The sequence below is a fragment of the Trachemys scripta genome, chromosome 16 (genome assembly GCF_013100865.1).
Source record: "Trachemys scripta elegans isolate TJP31775 chromosome 16, CAS_Tse_1.0, whole genome shotgun sequence".
Taxonomy (NCBI): Eukaryota; Metazoa; Chordata; order Testudines; family Emydidae; genus Trachemys; species Trachemys scripta.
Genome location: NC_048313.1, coordinates 18,979,847 through 19,000,363, shown reverse-complemented (window position 1 = coordinate 19,000,363; position 20,517 = coordinate 18,979,847). Strand labels below are relative to the sequence as shown.

At 57.5% G+C, this 20,517-nt stretch overlaps 1 protein-coding gene across 4 annotated transcripts in view; it reads left to right on the top strand.

The window, feature by feature from the left end:
* The window catches only part of SPRYD3 (SPRY domain containing 3), a 37,140-nt gene that overhangs the window by 13,141 nt on the left and 3,482 nt on the right, over window positions 1-20,517 (top strand). For 3 of the 4 annotated variants that reach the window (XM_034792349.1, XM_034792350.1, XM_034792352.1), the window contains 4 exons: window positions 9,209-9,358; window positions 13,329-13,386; window positions 19,575-19,694; window positions 20,226-20,383. In XM_034792349.1, the coding sequence (XP_034648240.1) occupies window positions 9,209-9,358; window positions 13,329-13,386; window positions 19,575-19,694; window positions 20,226-20,383 (486 nt within the window). The remainder of the gene's footprint in view (window positions 1-9,208; window positions 9,359-13,328; window positions 13,387-19,574; window positions 19,695-20,225; window positions 20,384-20,517) is intronic. The other variant, XM_034792351.1, reaches the window with a different exon arrangement.

The window sequence follows — 20,517 nt, the reverse complement described above, 5'->3', positions numbered from 1 at the left end:
GGCCTTGGACACACAAGGGGGGAGATTGTCTGTAAGAAGCTCTGTCCCAGGGACAGACCAGTTTTGTCCCTTCACTTCTAAGTCATCTGTCCCCCCAAACACTGTCTCAGATGAGAGGGGTCTCGAATGCAAACATCAGATGAGCTTTTTGGGAACTCCCTGTGCTGTTGGCAGCTGGGGACTGGGGCTCCCCTGACAAGTTGGTATTGGGTTCTTCTGGGGAGTGGATCAGCACCCAGCTGTGGCATGCCAGCGAAGCCGTAGTCCTGCATGGCAGCTTGGCACCAGTGTGGTCGTCTCACTGAGATGACTTAGGCTTGGACAAAGCTACCTGACCTGTTGTCCCCAGTGGGGAAATTGTGCATGAGGCAAGAGCAGGCTTTTAAAGCCAAGACTAGGAGCTGGGTCAGTGGATGACCTTAGCTAAGTTGCAGCCACTCTTTGTGCCTCAGTTTCCCTCTCTCTAAAACAGAGGGTAGAGCATGGGTATCTACCCCCAGTTGCTGACCTGGACAGAGGTCCCTCTGACTGCTACTCTCAGGGCAAAGCTGGCTCTCCATTCTCCAATCCCCAGCAGCTGTGGTTCTGGCATCTTTCAGAAGTCGCTTGTTCTTTGGCTCCTTTTAGCATCACGATGTTCGTGGAACTTCTGTTATCTGCACTAGGGTGGCACTTTGGGCCCCAACTGAGATAGGGGGGGTCCCGTCGTTCTGGGCCCTGCACATACAGTGAGAGATGATCCCTGCCCTGGAGAGCCTGCAAATTAAATAAATAAAAGGCCAGTGAAGCGCTGGAGGGAAACGAGGCCTGGTCTAGACCTTTGCCCTGGTGGTCAGGGTGATTTTTTTTTGGTTAACCCATCCGGTTATACCAGTACAGCCCCTAGTGTGGGCACAGGTATGCTGGTGTAGAGGTGCCTTTGACCAGTGTAGCTTGTTCCGTTTCCCCTACAAGAATAAGTCACCTTTATACTGGTAAGTCTGCATTCCTATCGGGGCTCGTGCTTTCACAAGTTGGGTACAGTTAAAGCGTTGCAGCGTCTGTGTGGGCGTGTGTGGACAAGGCCTGGGATTTAAAGGTGGGATGTCGTGGGGTAGCCTAGGCTTTCCAGCATGTGCCGAAGGACACTCTGCTTTTTCTTTACTCAGCCCGAGAAGACCTGTCTTAGCTCGAGTTAGCCGCCGTGGTCCACCACCACCCCTCTAAATCCTAATCTAGACAAAGCCACAGACACCTGCCGGAAGTCGCGCAGCAGGTTGGTGGTAGAGCCGGGAATAGACCCCAGGTGTCCTAAATCTTTCCAGTGCCCTAACTGCTAGACCTTGCTGCCTCCTGTGTATTTTCTCTCCTTAAGAACATGTTGGTGGCTCAGCCAGACTGCGGGAAGGGAGGTTGAAGCAGTGTGTTCTGGGAAGGAAGGAGGCCTGGCAGTCATGTTATTACACAGCCGCTCCAGGAGCATGAAAGTGTCTTTTCCTCTAATCCTCGGTATAATTCAGGCCTGATCCGACCCCTTTCTCTTGCCTGCTCCATCCCACTAGCGACTGGAGCGCATAACTAACCCTGATCCCTGCTGGGAAAGGGGGTCCGTGGGTGGCCTTGCCCCACAGTGTGTGGGGTGGAGTGAGCCTGCGTGGCTTTAAGCAGCATGGCGTGAGATTCCCTGCACTGACAGTGGAATCTCAATAAAGGCTCTTAGCTTGGGTCCTCTTATACCATGCTTTTCATCAGTAGATTTCAACGTGTCATTATCTCCATTTTCCTGATGGGGAAACTGAGGCACAGTGGTGCCATGACCTGCCCCAGGACAGTGGCAGAGCTGGGAATAGCACCCAGAATAGCCGGTGCTCTGTCCACGGGGCCACACTGCCTCCCTCTAGTGGGTGGGCTCTGGCATTGTTGTGTTGCCAGAGAGATGAACTCGGTGAGCCATCTCCGTGGCACATCTAGGGATTTTTAGCTTCGGGCCCTAGCGAAAGAACGGACTGGATCGTGAGACTTTCCCTGCACCTGGGGGCTGAGACAACAATGGGTAATAGGCGGCAGCAGTTCGTGAAGGACACGTTATGCCAGGCAAACTCGATGGCTTTTTATTTTCATTGGCTGACGTTAGAGGAGGCAGGGAGCTTGCTGGAGGGGCATCAGCAAAGCGTTTGAGATCATCTCACGCTACTGTCCTGTGGGGCTAGCTTCAGTGCACGCCAATCCAATTACCTTCCTGGGTTGGAGCAGACCTGTGTGGCGTTGGGATGAGGCTGGGGTGCCATGCGGCTGCCGGCATTCAGCCTTTTATATAATAACCGGGAAGAGTTTGCAAAATTAACTGCCCGCCTGAAATCAGGGGTGGCAGACGCCAGCGCCGCTAAGGCAAAGGTTGCTAGGAAGGTTGTGGATCTGGGCAGGAAATAGCCATGTTGCCAGCTGCTGTGATTTCTCTCATGACTCTCTCGCTATTTGGTGTCTCTTTACTCCTTAAAGCACCATCTCCTGGAGTCATGTGACAGCATCCTCAGCTTCTTTTTTTTGTTTAATTATTGAAAGTTTCTAGCCCTTGTGGCTGTGGGGAAAGCTAGAAAACATGACCCCAACTGTTCAGAAACTGGAAAGCAAATATGAAGAATCACAAATTATTTTTTAAACCTCGTGATTGGCTTAAAAATAATCTCACGACTTTTGGAGCCTGACTCCAAATTTTTGGATGCTTGGGGCTGGCGATGCTGGATCCAAACCTTTTTTTTCTTGTAGCGCTTACTGCTGCAAGTGCATGGTGCCTTCACGGAGCTAGCTGGCTGTAGCAGATACTACGCCCAAACCCAGTCTGTGGCTATTCGGTGGGCAGGGGCTCCAAGGGAGATGCTGGGGGCGACGGTGGGCAGCGAATTCGCTGAGAGTTTGCAGTGCAGTAGGGGGCGGGGGCCATGTTAATTTGGCTGCACCTGTGTTACAGATCAGAGAGGTATTAGGTGTCCATCCAGCCTGCCTAGAACTAGCCCAGGCTCCCAGGTGCATGTACAGGCATCTCGCTGCCTGGAAGGCATCACTGACTAGGGCTGAGATGGGATGCAGAGCAGTGCTGCCGATCAGTGGGCGGGAGTGAGTAACCATCCCCAAGCAGCGGGAGGGCAAGAGGCGGCGTTCGGGGTGATCTGAGCGTCTCTGGCCAGGAGTACGTGCAGTCAGCACCCCTTCCTAGCACTGTTCCCGGTAATCAAGTCTCCTCTGTCTTTTTTTTGGTCAACTAAACAGATTGAAAGCAGCGTCAGGCATTTTTTCTAGCTCTTTGCTCACTTTTGTGGCTCCCTCTCCAATTTTTAACGTCCCTTTTTAAAAAGGGGGACCCCAGAACTGTGCCCAGTGTTCCGATGCTGGTCTCAGCCGTGCTTCGTTAGAATCCAAAGACGAGGCTGCGCATTCTACGCTGCAGCTTGACGCTGCGATGGAGAATACGGCCAAGTTTTTCAATGGGGAGACTAAGCGGCCTGTAGGGGAAGGAAGGCCTAGTGGTTAAGGTGCTAGCCTGGGGCTTGAGAGACCCAGGTTCAGGTCCCCACTTTGACTGTGACCTTGGGCAAGTCGTTTAGGGGGACACGGATTTTCAGGGCGAGTTAGGCACCCAGCTGCCATTTGAGCCTTTGACAACAAAATTCCTCCTTAACTCTCTGTGACTCAGTTTCCCCATGTGTAATGGGGATAATAGTGGGGTTGGGCAGATAAATACACTAAGGATTGTGAGGGGCTGAGACACTGTGGGGACGGGGCCCAGATTTATGTACTTAAGGGCCTGATATTTCAGCTCTTTATAAAGGAGGGTTGGTGTCGTTGTCGTGTAATAGATGGGGGAACTGAGGCACAGAGCAGGGTTGGGGGTGAGGACTTGCTCTATGCCACCCAGCAAGGCAATAGCAGAACTGATGTCTTTGAAAGCGACTAGTGATTTTTTTTGCATATCTGAACCACCGATCAAATGGCCTGGTTTCCAGAACGCGGGTGCTCGGGACTTTCTGAGAATTAGGCCCCTCTAAGAGGGTGCCACGTTGGGGTGGGGGCCTGCGAATCACAATCACTTGAAAGCCTGGGACATGATTTTCAAATTCCCTATGCTCTGCCCACTGCACCACGCAGAGATTTTAATCATCTCCGACTGACGCTAGCTCTCTGATTCTAACCACCGGGAAAGAACAATTGGTGAAAACTACCTCCGCCCTTGGGCCAGCCTAGAAGGGGAGACTGCAGACTGTTCTTCCATCTTGCCACCCTTAGTGCTGAATAACTTTGCCCGTGCTAAATTCCCCCTCCCCCAATCCCTTGAATCTCTAGCCAGGGCTTTTCCGTTTTAGCTCCAGACTGTCAGGAAATGATAATGCACATAATTCACATTCTTCTCTCGGACAATCTTATTACTGACGGCCCTTGATGAAAGGCCTGCTTTGGGTTTGGGCGCTCCGGCTGGCTGGGAGGTGGGAGGTAGAGGGCAGTTTTACCATGTGTCTGTCTGCTCCGAAAAAGCTGGTTGTCTTGGAATTTTCGTAGTCTGCGCCCCAATCGCCCCGGGCCGTCTCCCCGCACGCGCTCCCTGTCTTGGGGAATTGCACAGACCTCTTTCTTTTTCCAAATCCTGCTGCCTGCTAGGAAGTACAGATGCCCCCTTGAGAAGCCCTACTGGGATTATGGGCTGATTTTTTTTTCCCATCCGCCCCCTTGCCTCCCTTCCTGCCCATGGCAAAGGATTCTTAGGCTTGTCCATATAGGGAGCCCCTGGGACCTTCATCCATCAAGTCAAGACTCCATTTAGCAATATGAGAAAGGCAAGGTGGGCGTGTGTGCCCCCTCCTGACACCAGGTCCTACCCCCGCCCCCAGTTGAGAACTCATGCCTAGGGGACCAGCCAGCATGGGACTGCCTTTCCAGAAGGGCACTACACAGGCAATGGGTTGCCTGAGCCACTCTCTGGCTCTGTGCCTTGTTCCCCGCACGGGAGCCTTCTCCAGCTTGGGGCAGGGGTCGCTTGCTGGCCAGGGGTCGCTTGCTGGAGGATTCTCTGCGACTTGAAGTCTTTAAATCATGATTTGGGGACTTCAACAGCTGAGTCAAGGGAGAGAATTATTCCAGGAGTAGGTGGGTCAGGTTTTGTGGCCTGCATCATGCGGGAGGTCAGACTAGATGATCATAATGGTCCCTTCTGAGCTTAAAGTCTATGAGTCCTCGATCCTTGCGGTGCGTTTTTCCTGGCACAGGGGCTGCCTACGACACCACCACAGAGCCAGCTCCTGAGAGGGGCTCAGCGCCGTACCCCCGTCAAAACAAATAGGAGCTGTGCATGCCCATCGCAGCTTGGGACCCGCTCCATTGTACTCTGCAACGCGAGGCTTCCAGATTACAGCTGCTTAAGGCCTGAAGTGTCTATGTGTGATCGTCTACTTGAGCCCCAGCCGCAACTGAGCTATTGAGGGTCCCGTCGCTTGCTCTCTGAGTTGTTTGCCTCAGACAACTGTGAACCTCAACCCTTACGGATGGGGCTGTCGTCGTCTCTTAGCACAGAGAGCGTTCCGAGCTCTGCCATGGGCGAGGCAAACATGGTGTATGGGTGTACGGCCATGGAATGGGGCACGAGGGAGGGTGCTGGGGGGTGCACTGAGCTGGAACGCAGTGGGGGAGGGATTGGGTAGGGCTGGGGGGAGTCCCTGTTGATGGACGGCACAGGGCGGGGCTGGATGGCGTAGGCGGGCAGCCGCTACTCGGAGAGTCTGTTATTCAGATGATCCCTTCCTAGTTTTAAAGCAGCTAATTAAAGGGGGATTAAGGTGTTTTGTGGGCAGCACCGCTGGGTGAATCACCGCCACTGCTGTGAGTGCTGCCATGGCGCTGGGTAAACAATGCCCCTGTCTTGTCTCCGGGAGGAGCGTGCATGCCAGCGCCTTCGCTGGGGCAAGTTGCAGCCGATGGGCGTGAGCTGCCGGTGGGAAGGTCGCCAGGGCCAGGGGGCCCCGCTAGTGGGTGCCAAGCCTGCCCCTAAAAAATGGGCACCCAAGCAGGCTCTGGAATGCCAGTACGGGGGTCTGAAGGCATCTTCCCACGCTAGGGGTCAGAGGTCAGGATCCTACAACCCGTGGGCTCCGTGGCTGTTCAGCTGGGGGCTGCCAGCTTGTGGGGCAGGTTGTGCTGGTGGCTTTTGTGTTGTGAGCATCCCCGGAGCCTATTTCCTTCCCCAGGTTTTAGGGAATGGGGTGGGGAGGGGGGGCCACCAAAGGGTCTCAGCCTGTACCCCCCAACCTGGGAAGCCCCTGGAAATGTCGCCCCCCCCAAATGCAGCTTGGATTAGGTCCGGAGAAGTTTCCAGGGGATGGGAATTGAAAACCATATGAGGAAAGCCTCCCCCACTGGCTGGGGGAGTGTCTGCCCTCCCCCCCCCACCGAAAGGGGGGTCCGCCATTGACTTCAGGAGAGCCAAAGTTTCCCCCCAGATGTCTTGAGGCTCCCCGCCTCGAGGGCTTTGGAGTTGCTCTGCAAGATGCCAGCTGTCCTGCACGAAGGGTGGAGCCATAGGACTAGTGGTCGCTGGGGTCATGCCCGGTTTTGTGGGAGCCCCATCACATCATCCTGCCCAGAAATGGGTCAGGTTCCATCTTCAGCCTCTGTAGGGCACTTGCCCCCATCCTTCCTACTGAGGCTGCAGACTTCCTTCTCCCCAGCCTCAGCTGCTCCCTGGCCAGTTTATTCCCACTTGTTCTTGTGCCAGCATTGTCCTTTGGCTCCTAAATCTCTTCCCCCTTCCCGGTGTAATTTACCGAGAGCAATCGGATCCCCCTCAGCCTTTGTCTGGCTGAGCAAGCCAAGCCCCTCCTGTCTCCTCTTGCGAGATCAGCTCCGTTCCCCTGGTCAGCCTAGTGGCTCTTCTCCACACGTGCTCCGGTTTGAATGCCGTGCTCTGGCCTGGAGCACATGCTCTGGTTGCGTATTGCCGCGAGGTAGCAGAGGTGAGGGCTGTAGCCTGGGGACTGGGACACCCAGCTTCAATTCCTGGCTTTGCCCCAGACTTCCTGTGTGACGGTGGGCAAGTCACTTGGTGTCTCTGTGCCCCAATTTGGGGCTATTGGGGATAACTGCCCTGCCTCGCAGCAGGCGTAGAAGGATAAACACACTGACAAGTGTGATATGGCCAGATGCTGCGGTGATGGGCGCCATGTTTGTACCTACAGTGGATTGATAAGAGCATGGAAAAAACTTTCCTGGCTCTGCACAGCTGGGGGGCCCCACAAATCCCTGGGCATTCTGCATCCCCCCCTCACCCCCTCACGGTGTTTTAGAGCAGTTGCTGTGCTCATGAAACTCTTCATGTGATGGTGAGCAAGCTCCTTCCCATCAGCCTGTAGAACCAGCTCCTGGTCTGGTGCGGTCATTGGCCCCGGCCCTGTCTGGACGCCACATGCATGCATAGTGTGCAGCCACGTGTGTTATCTGCCGTCCTAATCGACGGAGCTGACATGCTCTTTTATGCAATCCTGCGTAGGTATCCTCCTCTTCTAAGCTTGCTTTCTTCCAGCAGGGGAACACTTACAGTCTCTTTCCAGTGTTGTTCCTTGTCAAGGAGTGACCCGAGCTGACTTCGTCTTCCAGAGCCTCGTGCTGATTTTATTTTGGTGCTTAGATGGATGAGCAGTTCTCAGAATCCCGTGGCAATGCAGCGACTGAGTGGAAAAATGTAAACCACTGACCCTTTCCATGGCTTGGCAGGAGCCAGCAAATATTGGTTCAACATGCAGCCGGGCTCCGAGACGCGGGGTGGGGTTGGGGAGCTAAAATGGACAAGATGCTTTGGGCCTGGTGCAAACTAATCTGTCAGCTCCAGCTGTCAGCCAGTTGGTGTGTTGTTTTCTTGATCGCCAGGCCTTTGACGTCGTGGATCGGCTCTTGCCACTCTCATCTCGTGTGTGTGAATAAGACTCTTCCTAAGGGATGAGCCCAGGCAGCCCTGGGGAGCAAAGGAGGGTGTGAGATTGTCTCGTTCACGATCCCTGAAGGGATATTTTTCCACGCAGCTGCGTTAGGTGGGACCAAGGGCCTGGCTTGCTAGAGGCAGGAAACAAAAGCTGATGTCTGTGAAGCAACAATTGGAATGTCGGGTGCTGTCCAAAGAAAACCTCGTGACATAGGGCTTGCCTCATGAATCTGCAAAGCTCCCGGCCTTGTAAACATCCCCTTCTCCTCCTGAAAAACCCAGATTTTGCAATTCCCTCTGGATCCCCAGAGCAACTGGGACAGAAAATGCAGCTTTCTTATCTCTCTTCCCCGCCCCCACTGCCCTCCCAAAGTTAGCCAGATCCCAAGTGAGATCAGTTTAACTCAGTCTATACCACTGGGACACGATCTAGTTTTTTTTCTCCAACAGAAGCTGTTGCTTATGACTCCCCTTTCCTCCCCAACCCCAGGGCTTTTCGGGGACGGCTGCCTCTTTTGGGGAGCTGGCTATGGGGCATTCTGGGTGATGTGGTGGGAGGGAGGGGGTAGCCTAAAACAGCTGTCGTCGCTGGGTTGTCCCTGGCTTGTTTGAAAGGGCTGAGTGGTCTCATTGTGCTTCCTAGAAGATGCCTCTCTGTATCCCAATCCCAAAGCGAGCAGGTTGGCTGGCTTCTGTCACTTCCTTTCCCTCTTCTGCTGAAACTTACCATCCGAGCCCCCCTCCCCGCCCAGTGTTGGGGGCATAAGCCCCTCCCACTGGGCGGAGCTAGAGCGCTATATAACTAAGCCAGACTGAGTGACCCCACCCAAAGGGCTGTAGAGACGCAGCTGGTCTCCTTCCATACAGGCTGTTCCATAAGCCATTCACTTCACCTGGTGCTAGCGCCATCGCTTTAAACTGGGCCGAAGAGCTGAGTGACATTCTTCTTTGCTCCCCGCTGGGCTACGAAACGCTCCCAGGCTGGGAACAGGTGGAACCTGCACCCCAGGCTCCCCTCTGGGTCACTTGAGCAATGCAGACAGCAGCAGGGCCTGCTCTGTGGCCGTGCAGGGGACCTTTCGGGGCAGACAATCGGCCATTCTGCAGGTCAGGGGTTCACTACCCATGAATTGTGAACAGGCACCTGGGGGGTGAGGAGCTGGGAATGTCTTGGCATGGGAAAGGTGAGAACCGCTGCCATGGGAGTGCCTTGTGGGTCTCTAGTGCCGCGTCTGCTCTCAGGGGCTCACTCCGTTCTCCTGTTCTCTGCAGCTCCTGGAGTACGTGGGCAAGGGAAAGAGCATCATCGACGTTGGGCTGGCCCAGGCAAGGCATCCCCTGAGCACCAGGAGCCACTACTTTGAGGTGGAGATCGTAGACCCCGGGGAGAAGTGCTATATCGCGCTAGGCCTGGCCCGGAAGGTAAAGCCACTGGATGGATCCCACACATCCGTCCGATTTGTGTCTGTCCACGAACCTGCTGATAGCAAGAGTGGTTTGAGCTGGGGCTTGGGAGACCCGGCTGCAATTCCTGGCCTAGCCCCCGACGTCCAGCGTGACTTGAGCAAGTCGCTTAATCTGACCCGTGTCTCAGTTTCCCACCTGTCCAATAGGGATAATGCTCCCCTACCTCCCAGGATGGGTGGGAGGATAAAATCTGCAAGTGAGTGTTTTGGGGCTCAGATACAAGGGTGATTAAGGCCAGATCAAGTCCTAGGTAATGTCTCTGGTCACCTAGACCTTCCTAGGGCTGTTAGCACTCGTTCCCATGTTTAGGGAGAGTGGGGAGCAGACCCACTCGCTTGGGTTCCTTTCCCGTCTCGTCTACAGACTCTTCGCGTTCCCACCCCTCAGTTTCAGTAGGAGGGAGCTCCCACTTAGCGGTGTGAGAAGGTTAACGTCTGCGATGTGCAGGCTGTCTGGCCGGAGTTAGAGCCTGGGGATGGGTAGCTGTGGGCAGGAGGGCCAGAGATGATGGTGGTGCGGGGTGGGAGGGTTGATTGGTGCTGTTGGTTGTCAGCACTTGGTTTAGATCTTTCTAATGTGCCCAGATGTCCAATCCAGCACGGCAGCACTACATCTCTGCAAAGGGTCTGTAACGCCAGACATGAAGACATTGCTTTGCCTTCAACCTGTGGCTGCGGCTTCAGCTAATGAGCAAAGATGCTTGGGTCTCAGTTGTGGGGGCTTCCATTTGTTCTCATTACCCTCTGTTCTCATCACCCTCCGTCCCCTGCCATCTCCAGCTCCTTCCATTGCCAAGGCTGGGTACCCAAGGCCAGAGGCTGTGATGGCATAATCCTCCCCCCCACATGGCAGCATTGCTGAGAAGTTGGGTAATTGAGGAGCATGGATCCAAGTGTGGACAGTTTTTTACTCTCAGATGGTTACAGACTAGGTGCCCAGGTCCCTCCCGGCTCTGTCATTGTGAATAACCCCTAGCTCTTCCCAGCAGCACATCTCGGAGTGCTTTACAAAGGAAGTCAGTATCATTATCCCCATTGTATACCTGGGGAAACTGAGGCACCGAGCAGGGAAGTGACTTGTCTGAGGTCTCCAGCAGGCCAGAGCCAAGAATAGAATCTAGGTGCTTCCTAGATCTTCCATGGTTGTTCTGAGGAGATCTCAGCCTGACCCTGTTTAGCTTCCAAGAGGTGCCCCGATCGCTACTCAAGCTGCATGTTTTATTATTGTGCCTGTTTATTAAAAGCCCCTTCCCAGGCACCCACCACCCCGGCAGGTGAATGATCTAGCCAGGCCCATTTCTCTTTGCGAGGTCTCACTTGATTGTGGCGTGGGCGCCACCCTCTAGGCTGTGCTGCCTCCCCCTTGAGAATGCAAACCTCCCCCTGCCCCTTTCCTGTCAAACGCAGCCATCTGTTTCTGTGTTTGTCCCGACGTGATCTGGATTCACACACGCACGTTCGCCTCCCGGGCGATGCAGCGCATTCCCGGCCCCTGCTGCGGCTAGCGTTCCTCGCGGCATGGGAGGCTTGCCAGGTCTGTGCCATGTGAGAGCCGGCCCTAGGGGTGGCTGTACCCACGCTGCCAGGTTCCCTGCTCCTGCCAGGTCAGCTCCTGTCTACAGGGTCTGCTTGTTACCCAGCTGTGCCTTGTCTGATGACAACCTACTGCCCTAATCTGGGACAGTGAGTGATTGGAAACTGCTCTGCGGGCACTGCATGAAACGAGGGGGTGGGCTTTCAGTTCAGTTCCTAGCGGGGGAGCGTCTGCAGCGTAAGGCCACCATTGCAATGGGCACCTCTGCTGGCATTCTCCGCAGAGACCATGTAAAACTTGGTCCGCACTTAGGTTTTGCTGTGTTAACTCTGCCGGCTTTTCCCACCGGCTTATTCCGGTTTGGGGAAGTGAAAGAAGTGATACCGGCATAAGCAGTTTTATAACTCTCTACACTAGGGCTTTCGCCAGCATAGCCGCATTGGCAAAACCTACCCTGACGGCGATAGCTCTGCTACTCAGACTTCTAAGAGCAGACTTGGCCTAACGAAGGAGACCAACGCAGCCCCTCTTAGGCACTTTCTTCTCTAAGAGAGAAGGCGTTTTGTGTTCCCAGGTCTGCCATTGGCCTGCAAGGTACTTCCCCTCTCCCTTCCGTGCCTCAGTTTCTCCATCTGTAATGTGGGGACAATGATACCTCTTTAGAAAGCACTTTGGGATAAGATCTAGGGCTGATGACTGGTGATTAAAATGACTTGATGAGAGGTAAGCGCTGAGGAAAGACCACACTGTTTGTAGTTTTCACATGAGTTGGTTGGCAGCGTTGAGCTCGGGAATGAAGGGGGGAGCCTGTCCATCGCCAGACCCCTAAGGAAGCTGCCCTTCCACTCAGAAGGGAGGACTCAAAATCGTTAACAGGGCAACAACATGCCAGGGGTGAATGGCCCACAACAGGCAGGAAGTGGCCCTAAAACCTGGGCTGGGAATGAGCCAGAAGCGACCCCGTCTAATCCCGCTGTTCCTTGCCTGCTTTTGCTGGAGTTGGAGTGTGGCAAACAGGTGGAAATGGATGCTTGGGTCCAGCGATCTCTGGGGCAGGCCAGGTTGAGTGTGATAAGGCCATGCTGGGTCACAGCATTGTCAGCTGGAAACCCTAAATTCCATCTACCCTGAGCAGGTCACGACCTTCCATGTATTTAACCCCACACGCCCCTGTGAGGCAGGGTGGTTCTCTTATCCCCATTGTACAGGTGGGGAACAAGCACAGAGAGACTCGGAGTCCGTCTAAACTGTTCCCTAAACCTGGACCTGTGGGACCAGGGCTTGTGGAGTCGAGGGTCCGCATTGGATTGTGAACCTGGGTTTGCAACTGCTGGACCCGGGTCTCAGCCGTGCTAACGTATCTGCGCTGACCTTCTGACTCGGGGCTGCAGCTTGGCAGGCATCCACACTGCTGAATGATGGGGCTCGGAGCCGAGGTTCAGTGGGACTCTGGCTCTGACCCACTGTCCTAGCAGGGTCCTAGGAGCCGGATCCTGTGGGCTTGGTGCCCTGAGTCAGACCGATTTGTGTGTGGATGGAAGGGCGGAGCTTCAGAGCCCAGGTTCAGTATGCAGTGTAGACATGCCCTGGTGACTTTTCCAAGGAGCAGCCACTTGATTCCGTTCCAGGTTTGCCTCCTAACCACTGGACCATCCTTCCTGTCTGATCGCCGCGTAATATTGCCGGCACTGGCAGCACCACAGCCCCTCTGAGGGATGCAACGGGACCATCTCTATACTGGGTCCCCGGCCCCGTTGCGTTCCCGCTGCGGCGCTAGCCAACCCACGCTCTGCGCAGGGCTGGGCCGCCGTGGAGCAAGTTGCTGCGTAGGTCCCGGGAGCATCTTTCAAACAGGCGCCAGAAAGCGCTGGAGAGCAGGTAGCTCTGAGTCACCCCTGACTCATGCCGGTGCCTTGGCAGCCTTCGGGCAGGCTTCCCTCATCCCCGGTGGTTTGGGATTGGTCTCGGTGCAGTGCATCCTCATTCATTGCGCCGCAGCCGTCTAATCCCAAGGGATTTACCTGCCGGTGAGTCACGCACCCGAGGCAGGCCATGCCCCAGCCTCCCAATTAACTCTCGCATGGGCCAAGAGCTCTGATTGCACAGGATCCGGTTCCCCTCCCCTTCCCGAAGCCAAGCGAGTCACAGCAGCTGCTGTCAGACTCCCCTAGCCTCGGTCGGGGATGGCGGGGGGGGCGAGGGGGGGATGCCATGGCGCCAGGGGTGGGGGATGTGTCTGCCACGCTTTTACAGCTGGATTTTCCATCTCAGCCCAAGGCCAAAGGCAATCTCCCATTTTATAGGGAAATATTTTAGCAATTCCCGCCGCTGGGACTCTAGGTGATAACCGGTGAAGTCATGAGACCCACCCTCCCTCCTCTCTCTGCCCTAGGACTACCCGAAAAACCGCCATCCCGGCTGGAGCAGAGGATCTGTGGCCTACCATGCAGGTGAGCGAGGCAGGACTGGAATGGGGAAGAATCTAAGTCTCTGGCCAGACCCCAAAGGAAACTGTCCCTTCCCAGTTTAACCATGCACTTCCCGAATGCAGATGCATCACCCACGGGCAGTCAGCCCAGGGCACACCACTTGGGGGACGGGGGAAGTGTCACACTCCCAACACCGGACACCAAGTGTTTAGTGGGGGAGTGTTCAAAAGCAGATAAGGGAGTTAGGTGCATAAATGCCACAGGGCTTTGTGCGCTGAACGTTTGCCGGAACGTTTGAAAATGTCTTTAATGGCAAAGGGTCTGGGTTTCGTTCTACTCTGGGGGCAGCCTCTCCGCCGGGGAGTCTGGATCGTGAGTGCAGAAGTCCAGGGAGTTGGCAGCCCCCCAGAACAGCTAGGTCGCTGCTGTCTCAGACCATCAAGGCTGCGTGTTTCCAAGTTAGTTGAGGGGCTTGGAGGCCTGATGCTCTTTAATATCTCAGTGTCTTAGCCAGGTCAGCAAACTGCAGTCTGGATTGATTTCTGGCGAGGCCCGGGGTTGGGTCCCGAGTTTATCAGCCGGGAAAGCTGGTTAATCACAGGTAGCTCCAGTTACTTACAACCCCGCTGGGGACTGCTGCCATATTTGCCTCTCTCCGGCTTGTGTTGGATGATAGTGGTTCTCTCGTAGTTGTGTCCTCTCGCTCCGTGAGCTGGAGCCGGTCAGACCCACTGCACTTCAGCAGGGATGGGGGATCAGTTATTTCCACTGGGGGCTCAGTTCATCTGGCTGGTGCCTTCCAATCTTCTTACACCAAAGCTGTCCTGGCCCCTTTCTGCTGCCGGACTCTCCTCTGGGTCCCTGATGCTCCTTTCCGCCTGCTTCGAATTTAGCCCACGTTAGTCTGCACCCCAAGGAGAACAGCGAGCCATTCTTCATTTGCTAAGTACCCGAACATGCAGCCGCCCTCCGTGGGTTGTCTGTAGCGGGGGTTGAACCGGCGACTCTTGGTCTAAAATCGTGAGCCTCTCCTGCCTGAGCTAATAGTCTCCTCTGCTTCTGTGTGAGCCAGCCAGCCAGCAGGGTTCCAGTAACATCCCCACTACTGCCTCTGCTCACAGAGCCGCGTGAAGGGCGGTTCTCCCCCAGCCCCTGTATGGAATCAGGGCTCAAACACTGAGGGCTGCAGTGGATCTGCAGGTCGGACTCCCTGGAGCCTCCAGCTGCCTTTCCTTAGAGGGTCGGCTGAGGTTCTGCGGCCTGCGTCGTCCAGGAGGTCAGAATAAATGATCACGATGGTCCCTTCTGACCGTAAAATCGCCGAGTACAGCGAGATCCGGGGTTTCCCTCTTGGCGCCGTGTCTGCTCCACTAGGCCAGAAGGAGCTGGCAGGTCTGGCTCGCTGAAGACGGGGGTTCTCTCCCCGGCCTTGGACTGTCTTGCTGGCTTCCGGCTGATCCCCGTCAGCTGAGAATTAGCTACGAGCATGTGGAGCCAGCTGTCCCACTGCGGCTGCTCCCGCCCAGCACGCTCCACCAGCTGGGAGCTGCACAGCTGCTGAGGGCAGGGTCTGGCTGGGGGGCTTGTTTCTGTGACCTGCTGCCTCTGCGGCTGTAGCGCTTTTGGAGATGCTCGCTGCGAAGACCAGCTCCTGCTCTGATCGTTCTGGGCTTTGTGTCCGTGCTGGACCTCTCCCTAGGGGCCCCCGGGCCGGATCCCTGTCGTGCTACACCAGCTGGGCATCAGGCCAGGTGCCTGTAACCACACAACCAAATCTCCAAGGAGCCGCTTGGCCAGTCGGAGCCACGGCATTGGGAGCCAGGGGGCTGCTCGGCTCGGGGGGTGGCTTTGGCGCACCCACCGCACCACCTGCATCTGCTGCTCCCAAGGCCCAGCCGTGCTTTCGGGAAAGGGGTTGAAAAGATCTGGGTGCAGCAGAGCTCAAAGCGTTTTACAGAGGAGGGCAGTAGCCGTATCCCTGTATGACAGATGGGGAAACTGAGGCACAGGGCGGGGAAGTAGATTTCCCAAGGTCCTCCAGCGGCAGAGCTGGGGATAGAGCCCAGGTCTCTACACGCTAGGCCACAAGCTGCTGAGGGCAGGATGTTTACATCCATCAGTGCCTGGGTGGTGTCAACATCTCTGCTTGAGCCACCCAGTTCTGGGCTCCCAACACCTGGTTCAGGAGCCCCATTGCCACCATCTAGTGGTGATGGGGGTTTGTCTGTGGGTGCCGTGGGGGCAGCCTGCCCTCTTGCTTTCCCTGGCCTAAGTCAGCCCTTCAGTCTCGGCTCTTAGCGGCAGAGGCAGTTTCAACCCTCGATGGACGATGAAGGCCTGGTCACCATAATCCTACCGGGTCCTCTGGCTCAAAGACAGCAGGACTGGTAGCCCTGGGGCCCTTCCCTTGGGATTGAAGCTGTTGGGAGCTGTCTCCCCACCCCGTTCCGCGTTCCCTCCCTCCCCTCCATGGGCAATCTGACCTCCTGGGCTCCCTTTCTGCCTGATTAAGGATTTTATTTTCACTGTGTGACTTGTCTCTCTGAAGGAAAAGCTGTAAACGCTTTTGGTTCCTGGCGGTTTCTTTCCAGTGCTCGGCGCCAGGGGAACATTCAAATTCCCATCCAAGTATTCGATCTGCTGCCTCCCACTTCCCTTCGCTGGCCACTTCACCTTCCTCCTCCTCCTCTTCCTGGAAAAAAATCTCCTCCCACCTTTTTTCCCTTCGTGTTACCCAGCCTCGCAGTGCCAGCTGCTGCTCTGAGCTGCCATAACCTCTGGCAGACACGGGCGCTCCACGGAACCACAACAAAGTCGCTCAATGAGCCCCGCACCGGGGGAATGTCCGGGCAATAGAGCCCAGGCTGGGAGGTAGCGATGCACACGGGCGAGAGTATCTCTGATCCGCTCATGCTGCGGGCGAGTGGAAGAAATCCCACGGGGGGGGGAGAGTCTGAAGAAGCGAGGGGCAGTAACCCAGCCCTAAACTCCCTTGTGCGCTCCTGTTCATTACGTGGCCCTCTCCCTCCATCCCTCGCTCCTGCCAGCTCCCTGGTTTGTGGCTGGCTGGCAAGTCGGGGGGAATCTCTCTTGTTTTGCTGCTTCTAGCTCTCATCACCCTCCTATCTCGGATGCTCCCCTCCCCATCTCTGCCAGGCCTGTGGCTGGCGTGAGCTGAAGGCATCCGTGAGGAGTGCGGGAGGCCTCAGTGGAGTCCAGCCGCCCCCGTGGCTCGCTCACAAGCGGAGATCTTTGGCCTGCGGTGCCCGGCTTGCTCTCTTGGGCCAGTGGGTCTTTGCGGAGGCCTGGGGCCTTCCTTGCCCATCGTCCCATTTCCCCCCCCCGCCCCGGTGGGCTGGCTAGCTGAGGGCAGCTGAACATTGCTGCCCATGGTGGGCATTGCAGCCGGGTGCCTGGGGGGTGTCTGTTTGCCCCAGTGCCAGGCCAGCTCTCAAACAGTCGAGCATGGTGTGCAGGGGGCTGCATGGGGGCGCGGGCGGAGGCAGCTGCTGTGACCCACTTGCATCCAGGTTTCCCAGCTCCCTTTGTCCGCGTCATCCTTTCCCCGGCTGCCCCAGCCAGTCGCTCGTGGCTCCAGCCCGGCCTCCCCCACCCCCAGTTTGGATCTTGCCATGTCGCTGCAGTTCAGCTGCCTGGCTGGCAGCCCCAGCACAGTCTGAGTTGGGTTTGGCGAGCCTGATGGCTGGGTGCCTGGGCCTTAATAGCTGACTGAGGTTGCAGCACGGTCTAGGGTGCTGGGAAGCATGGTCTAGTCCCGGCTCTGCCTCGGTGAACCTGGAGAAACCGCTTCCCCTGGCTGTGCCTCAGTTTCCCCTCCCACTCTTTGTCTGTTTAGCCTGGAAGCTCTTTGGGGTAGAGGAGCTGGGCCTGGCCCAATGGAGCCTTGCTCTCCCTTGGGGCTAATAGAAAAACTAACGTCAAGGAGCCCGTCTCCTTCCAAACTAGGACTTTTGGGCGTGAGTGGAGCACGGAGTCTAGCTGTGGCTGAGTGCGCCTATGTCTCCTGCAGCCCTCGCTGTCCCATGCAGCCGTTGGCCTTGGTCTCTCAGGGTTAGACCAAGGGACGCTCCCCATGCTCGCAGCGTGGTTCTGGTGCCCGTCACCATCAGGGCCTCATCGTGGTGGGTGAAGGTCGAGCTCTTGGCCTCCCTCGACCAGACACAGGCGCGGGCATGGGTAGAACGCACCAGCTGAGGTCGCTCTGGCCCCAGCTCAGCAAAGGGGGTGGGCCGGAGCCCCCCGGCTTGGGAGCTCTGTGATGCTGGCGAGGGGAGAAGGGGCAAGGAAGAAAGGATTCCAGCCTAGCTCCGAGAGGCCAGAGGAGAGGAGGGTGGGGGTGTGGTGGGATGTATGGGAATGGGGGGGCACTGAGGAGCGGGTACGTGGGATCTGTGGGGAGGTGGAAGAAGGCAGGAGTAGAGAGCTGGGCAACTACCAAGCTGGCTGCAGAGGGCAAGGGGCTGAGATCTACTGGGGGTCTTCCCTCTGCATGGGGGCAGTACCTAGCCCTGCCCCACTCACCACACCCTGCTGGTGCCCTGAGCCGCTGGGAGGTTGGAAAATCTCCAGTGACTTGGTGCAGGGGATGAGTTTCTCATGGGATCCCTTGGAGGGGCTGGGTTAAGCCTTCCCTAGACCCCCCGAGTACCGTACACCACGGTGCAAGCCCTGCTCCCCTGGGCCTCCAGGGGTCTGTTTCTCACCGGTTATCCCCCATGGGCCCTGGTGCCCGCCTCCGCCTGTGGCAGGAGCCAAGGGATCCCCTACAAGGCGCGCTCGCTCTCCGCTGGCGGCACACAGGAATGTTTACACAGTATTATTCCCAGCTTGGGTTGCCCTGGCAACGGGGAGAAATATTTACCGCCCCTTCGCTGGGTGCATCTTCCTTGTTTGCCGAAACAACTCCCCCCCCCCGGCCTCCGCCCTCTGCCTGGCCCACGTGCCTCGTGGCTCCTCAGCCCACGTCCACGAACCAGCTGCACAGCCGGCCCTCCCCCCCGGCTCCTTTCACGTGGGCTCCCACGCTTGGCTTCTCCCCCCGTCTGTTCTCTGGTACACGAGAGCCCGTTCAGCGCGTGGCCCTAGCCCGGAGCTCACCCCAGTGCATCAGCTTTCTTGCAGCACCCCCGGGTGCACGCCATGGCCGGCTGGGCGCTGAGGTCTCCTAGGGCAAAGAGGCGCTGCTGGGCGTGTGGGCAGCCCCCTGGGTCCGGTCCAGGGCTTGGGGGGCAGCTGATAGAATAGTCAGCAGTGGGAGCTGAGGAGATGGGCGGGTTAGGGCTGGCAAGGGAGCCAAGATAGGGCAGGGTGAGGCCTGGGCCGCTGGCACGGTGCCCTTTGAGCGATCTCTCTCCCCGGCCTGCGGTAACATGGGCGCTTGCTCTGCAGTTCACAATCTCTGCACAGAGGCAGACCTTGGTATAGACCGGGGTGGGGGTGCATGCAGCCCATCTCCCCGAATATGCCCATCCCCCCAGCTGCTGGGGATGACAAGCAAACCACCTCGGTGGGCAAGGTCAGCGCAGCCCCTCACACACCCATGCCAGGATCACTCATAGCCAGCAACTGGCACAGGTCTAGCTGTGGAGCGGTGCAGCGGGAACCCTGCACGTCTAGGTCTGTCCTCTCCTCCATGCAGCAAAAGGCCCAGGTTCCCTGGACAATCACCCGACCTCCCCGTCCCTCACTCCTGTATCCCAGCCCCTAAGAGCAGCTGTTAACCTGGAGCGTCTTCCCCCGTAGCCCCTAAGTTGGGGCTGACCCGGAACCCCTGCAGCCGAAAGCCTGATGAGCTAGGATTCCTCTTGGCAAGCCTGTTCCCAAACCTCCGCGTGGCCCAGCCACTAGAGTGGGGCAGAGAGCCGCACTGTGAGCAGGGTCCACCGCCACCCACCCTGCCCGGCCCAGGCTCTCTCCTATCCCAGCCTGCGTCCCATGACGCCAGTGCAGCGGTGAGGCTGGCAGCTGTGCGGCCCGGGTGTCTGGCGCCATCTCCCACTGGCGGACGTAGCGTTCCGATCCACCTGCCCCGCGGGCGGAGACCACGCCAGTCGGTGCAGAGTGGTGGTGCCACCAGGCTGGAAATCTCCCCCAAAGAGCGGCCACGTGCCTGGGCATCGCTCCCCTTCCCGGGCTGCCCTGCCAGGCCCACCATGCTTAGCGGCCTCTCCTCTGCTTCTTCCTTCCAGATGACGGGAAGATCTTCCACGGGAGCGGCGTGGGAGACCCGTTCGGGCCCCGGTGCTACAAGGGCGACATTATGGGCTGCGGGATCATGTTCCCGCGGGATTACATCCTCGACAGCGAAGGTGCGTGACCACAGGTGGCGGGGGGGAGGCGTGGCTGGCCCCCGGGGACATGAGATCCACTCCTGTAGCAATGAGTGTAGTGCTGAGGGCTGCAGCCAGTCCCCCCCCACTTTGCCCCTGCCAGTGAAACAAGACTTGGAAAAGCAGGGGGGATATGGAGCAAGGCAGCGCGGTCTAATGGCTAGAGGCAGGATGGTGTTTCTGGCTGTGCCGCTGACCCGGCCAAGTTGCTTCGCTCCCTGGCTCAGGCTGAGGGCAGGGGCTGGCGGTCGCGGGGCACCCTGGGCACTAGGCAGTGCCTTCACTGCGGTGGTTGGACGGGGCTGAGCGGAGGACATGTGGTAGCAGCTCCTGGGGGGCCTGTCGGGAATGAATCTGGATCCGGGGGGGCGGGGTATGTCCTTAGTGGGACTTGAATCTGGAGCCGCTGCGACGTGAGACGAAGGGCCGAGCCTGTTGCAGAGACCCCAGCGGGTGCTCCCTGCGTGGGGTACAACCCAGCTCCAGGGTGACCAGGCTCCCCCCCTCCAGGTGACAGCGACGACAGCTGCGACACCACAGACCTGAAGCCCAAGCTGCGAGGTGTGCGGAATGTCATGTACTTGCACCAGGAGGTGGAGGAGGAGGAGGAGGAAGAGGAAGAGGACGGGGAGGAGATGGAGCAGGAGCACGAAGGGAAGAAAGTGGTGGTAAGAGCTGGGGGCTGTGCCGTGGGGCTGGGGTCGGGGACGCGCTGGGGGGGGTGGCGCTTTGGGGGGGAGCCTGGGCGGGAGGGGGCCGGGCGCGCCCCGCGGGAGGGGGGGGGTGGGGCTGGGGCGCCGGC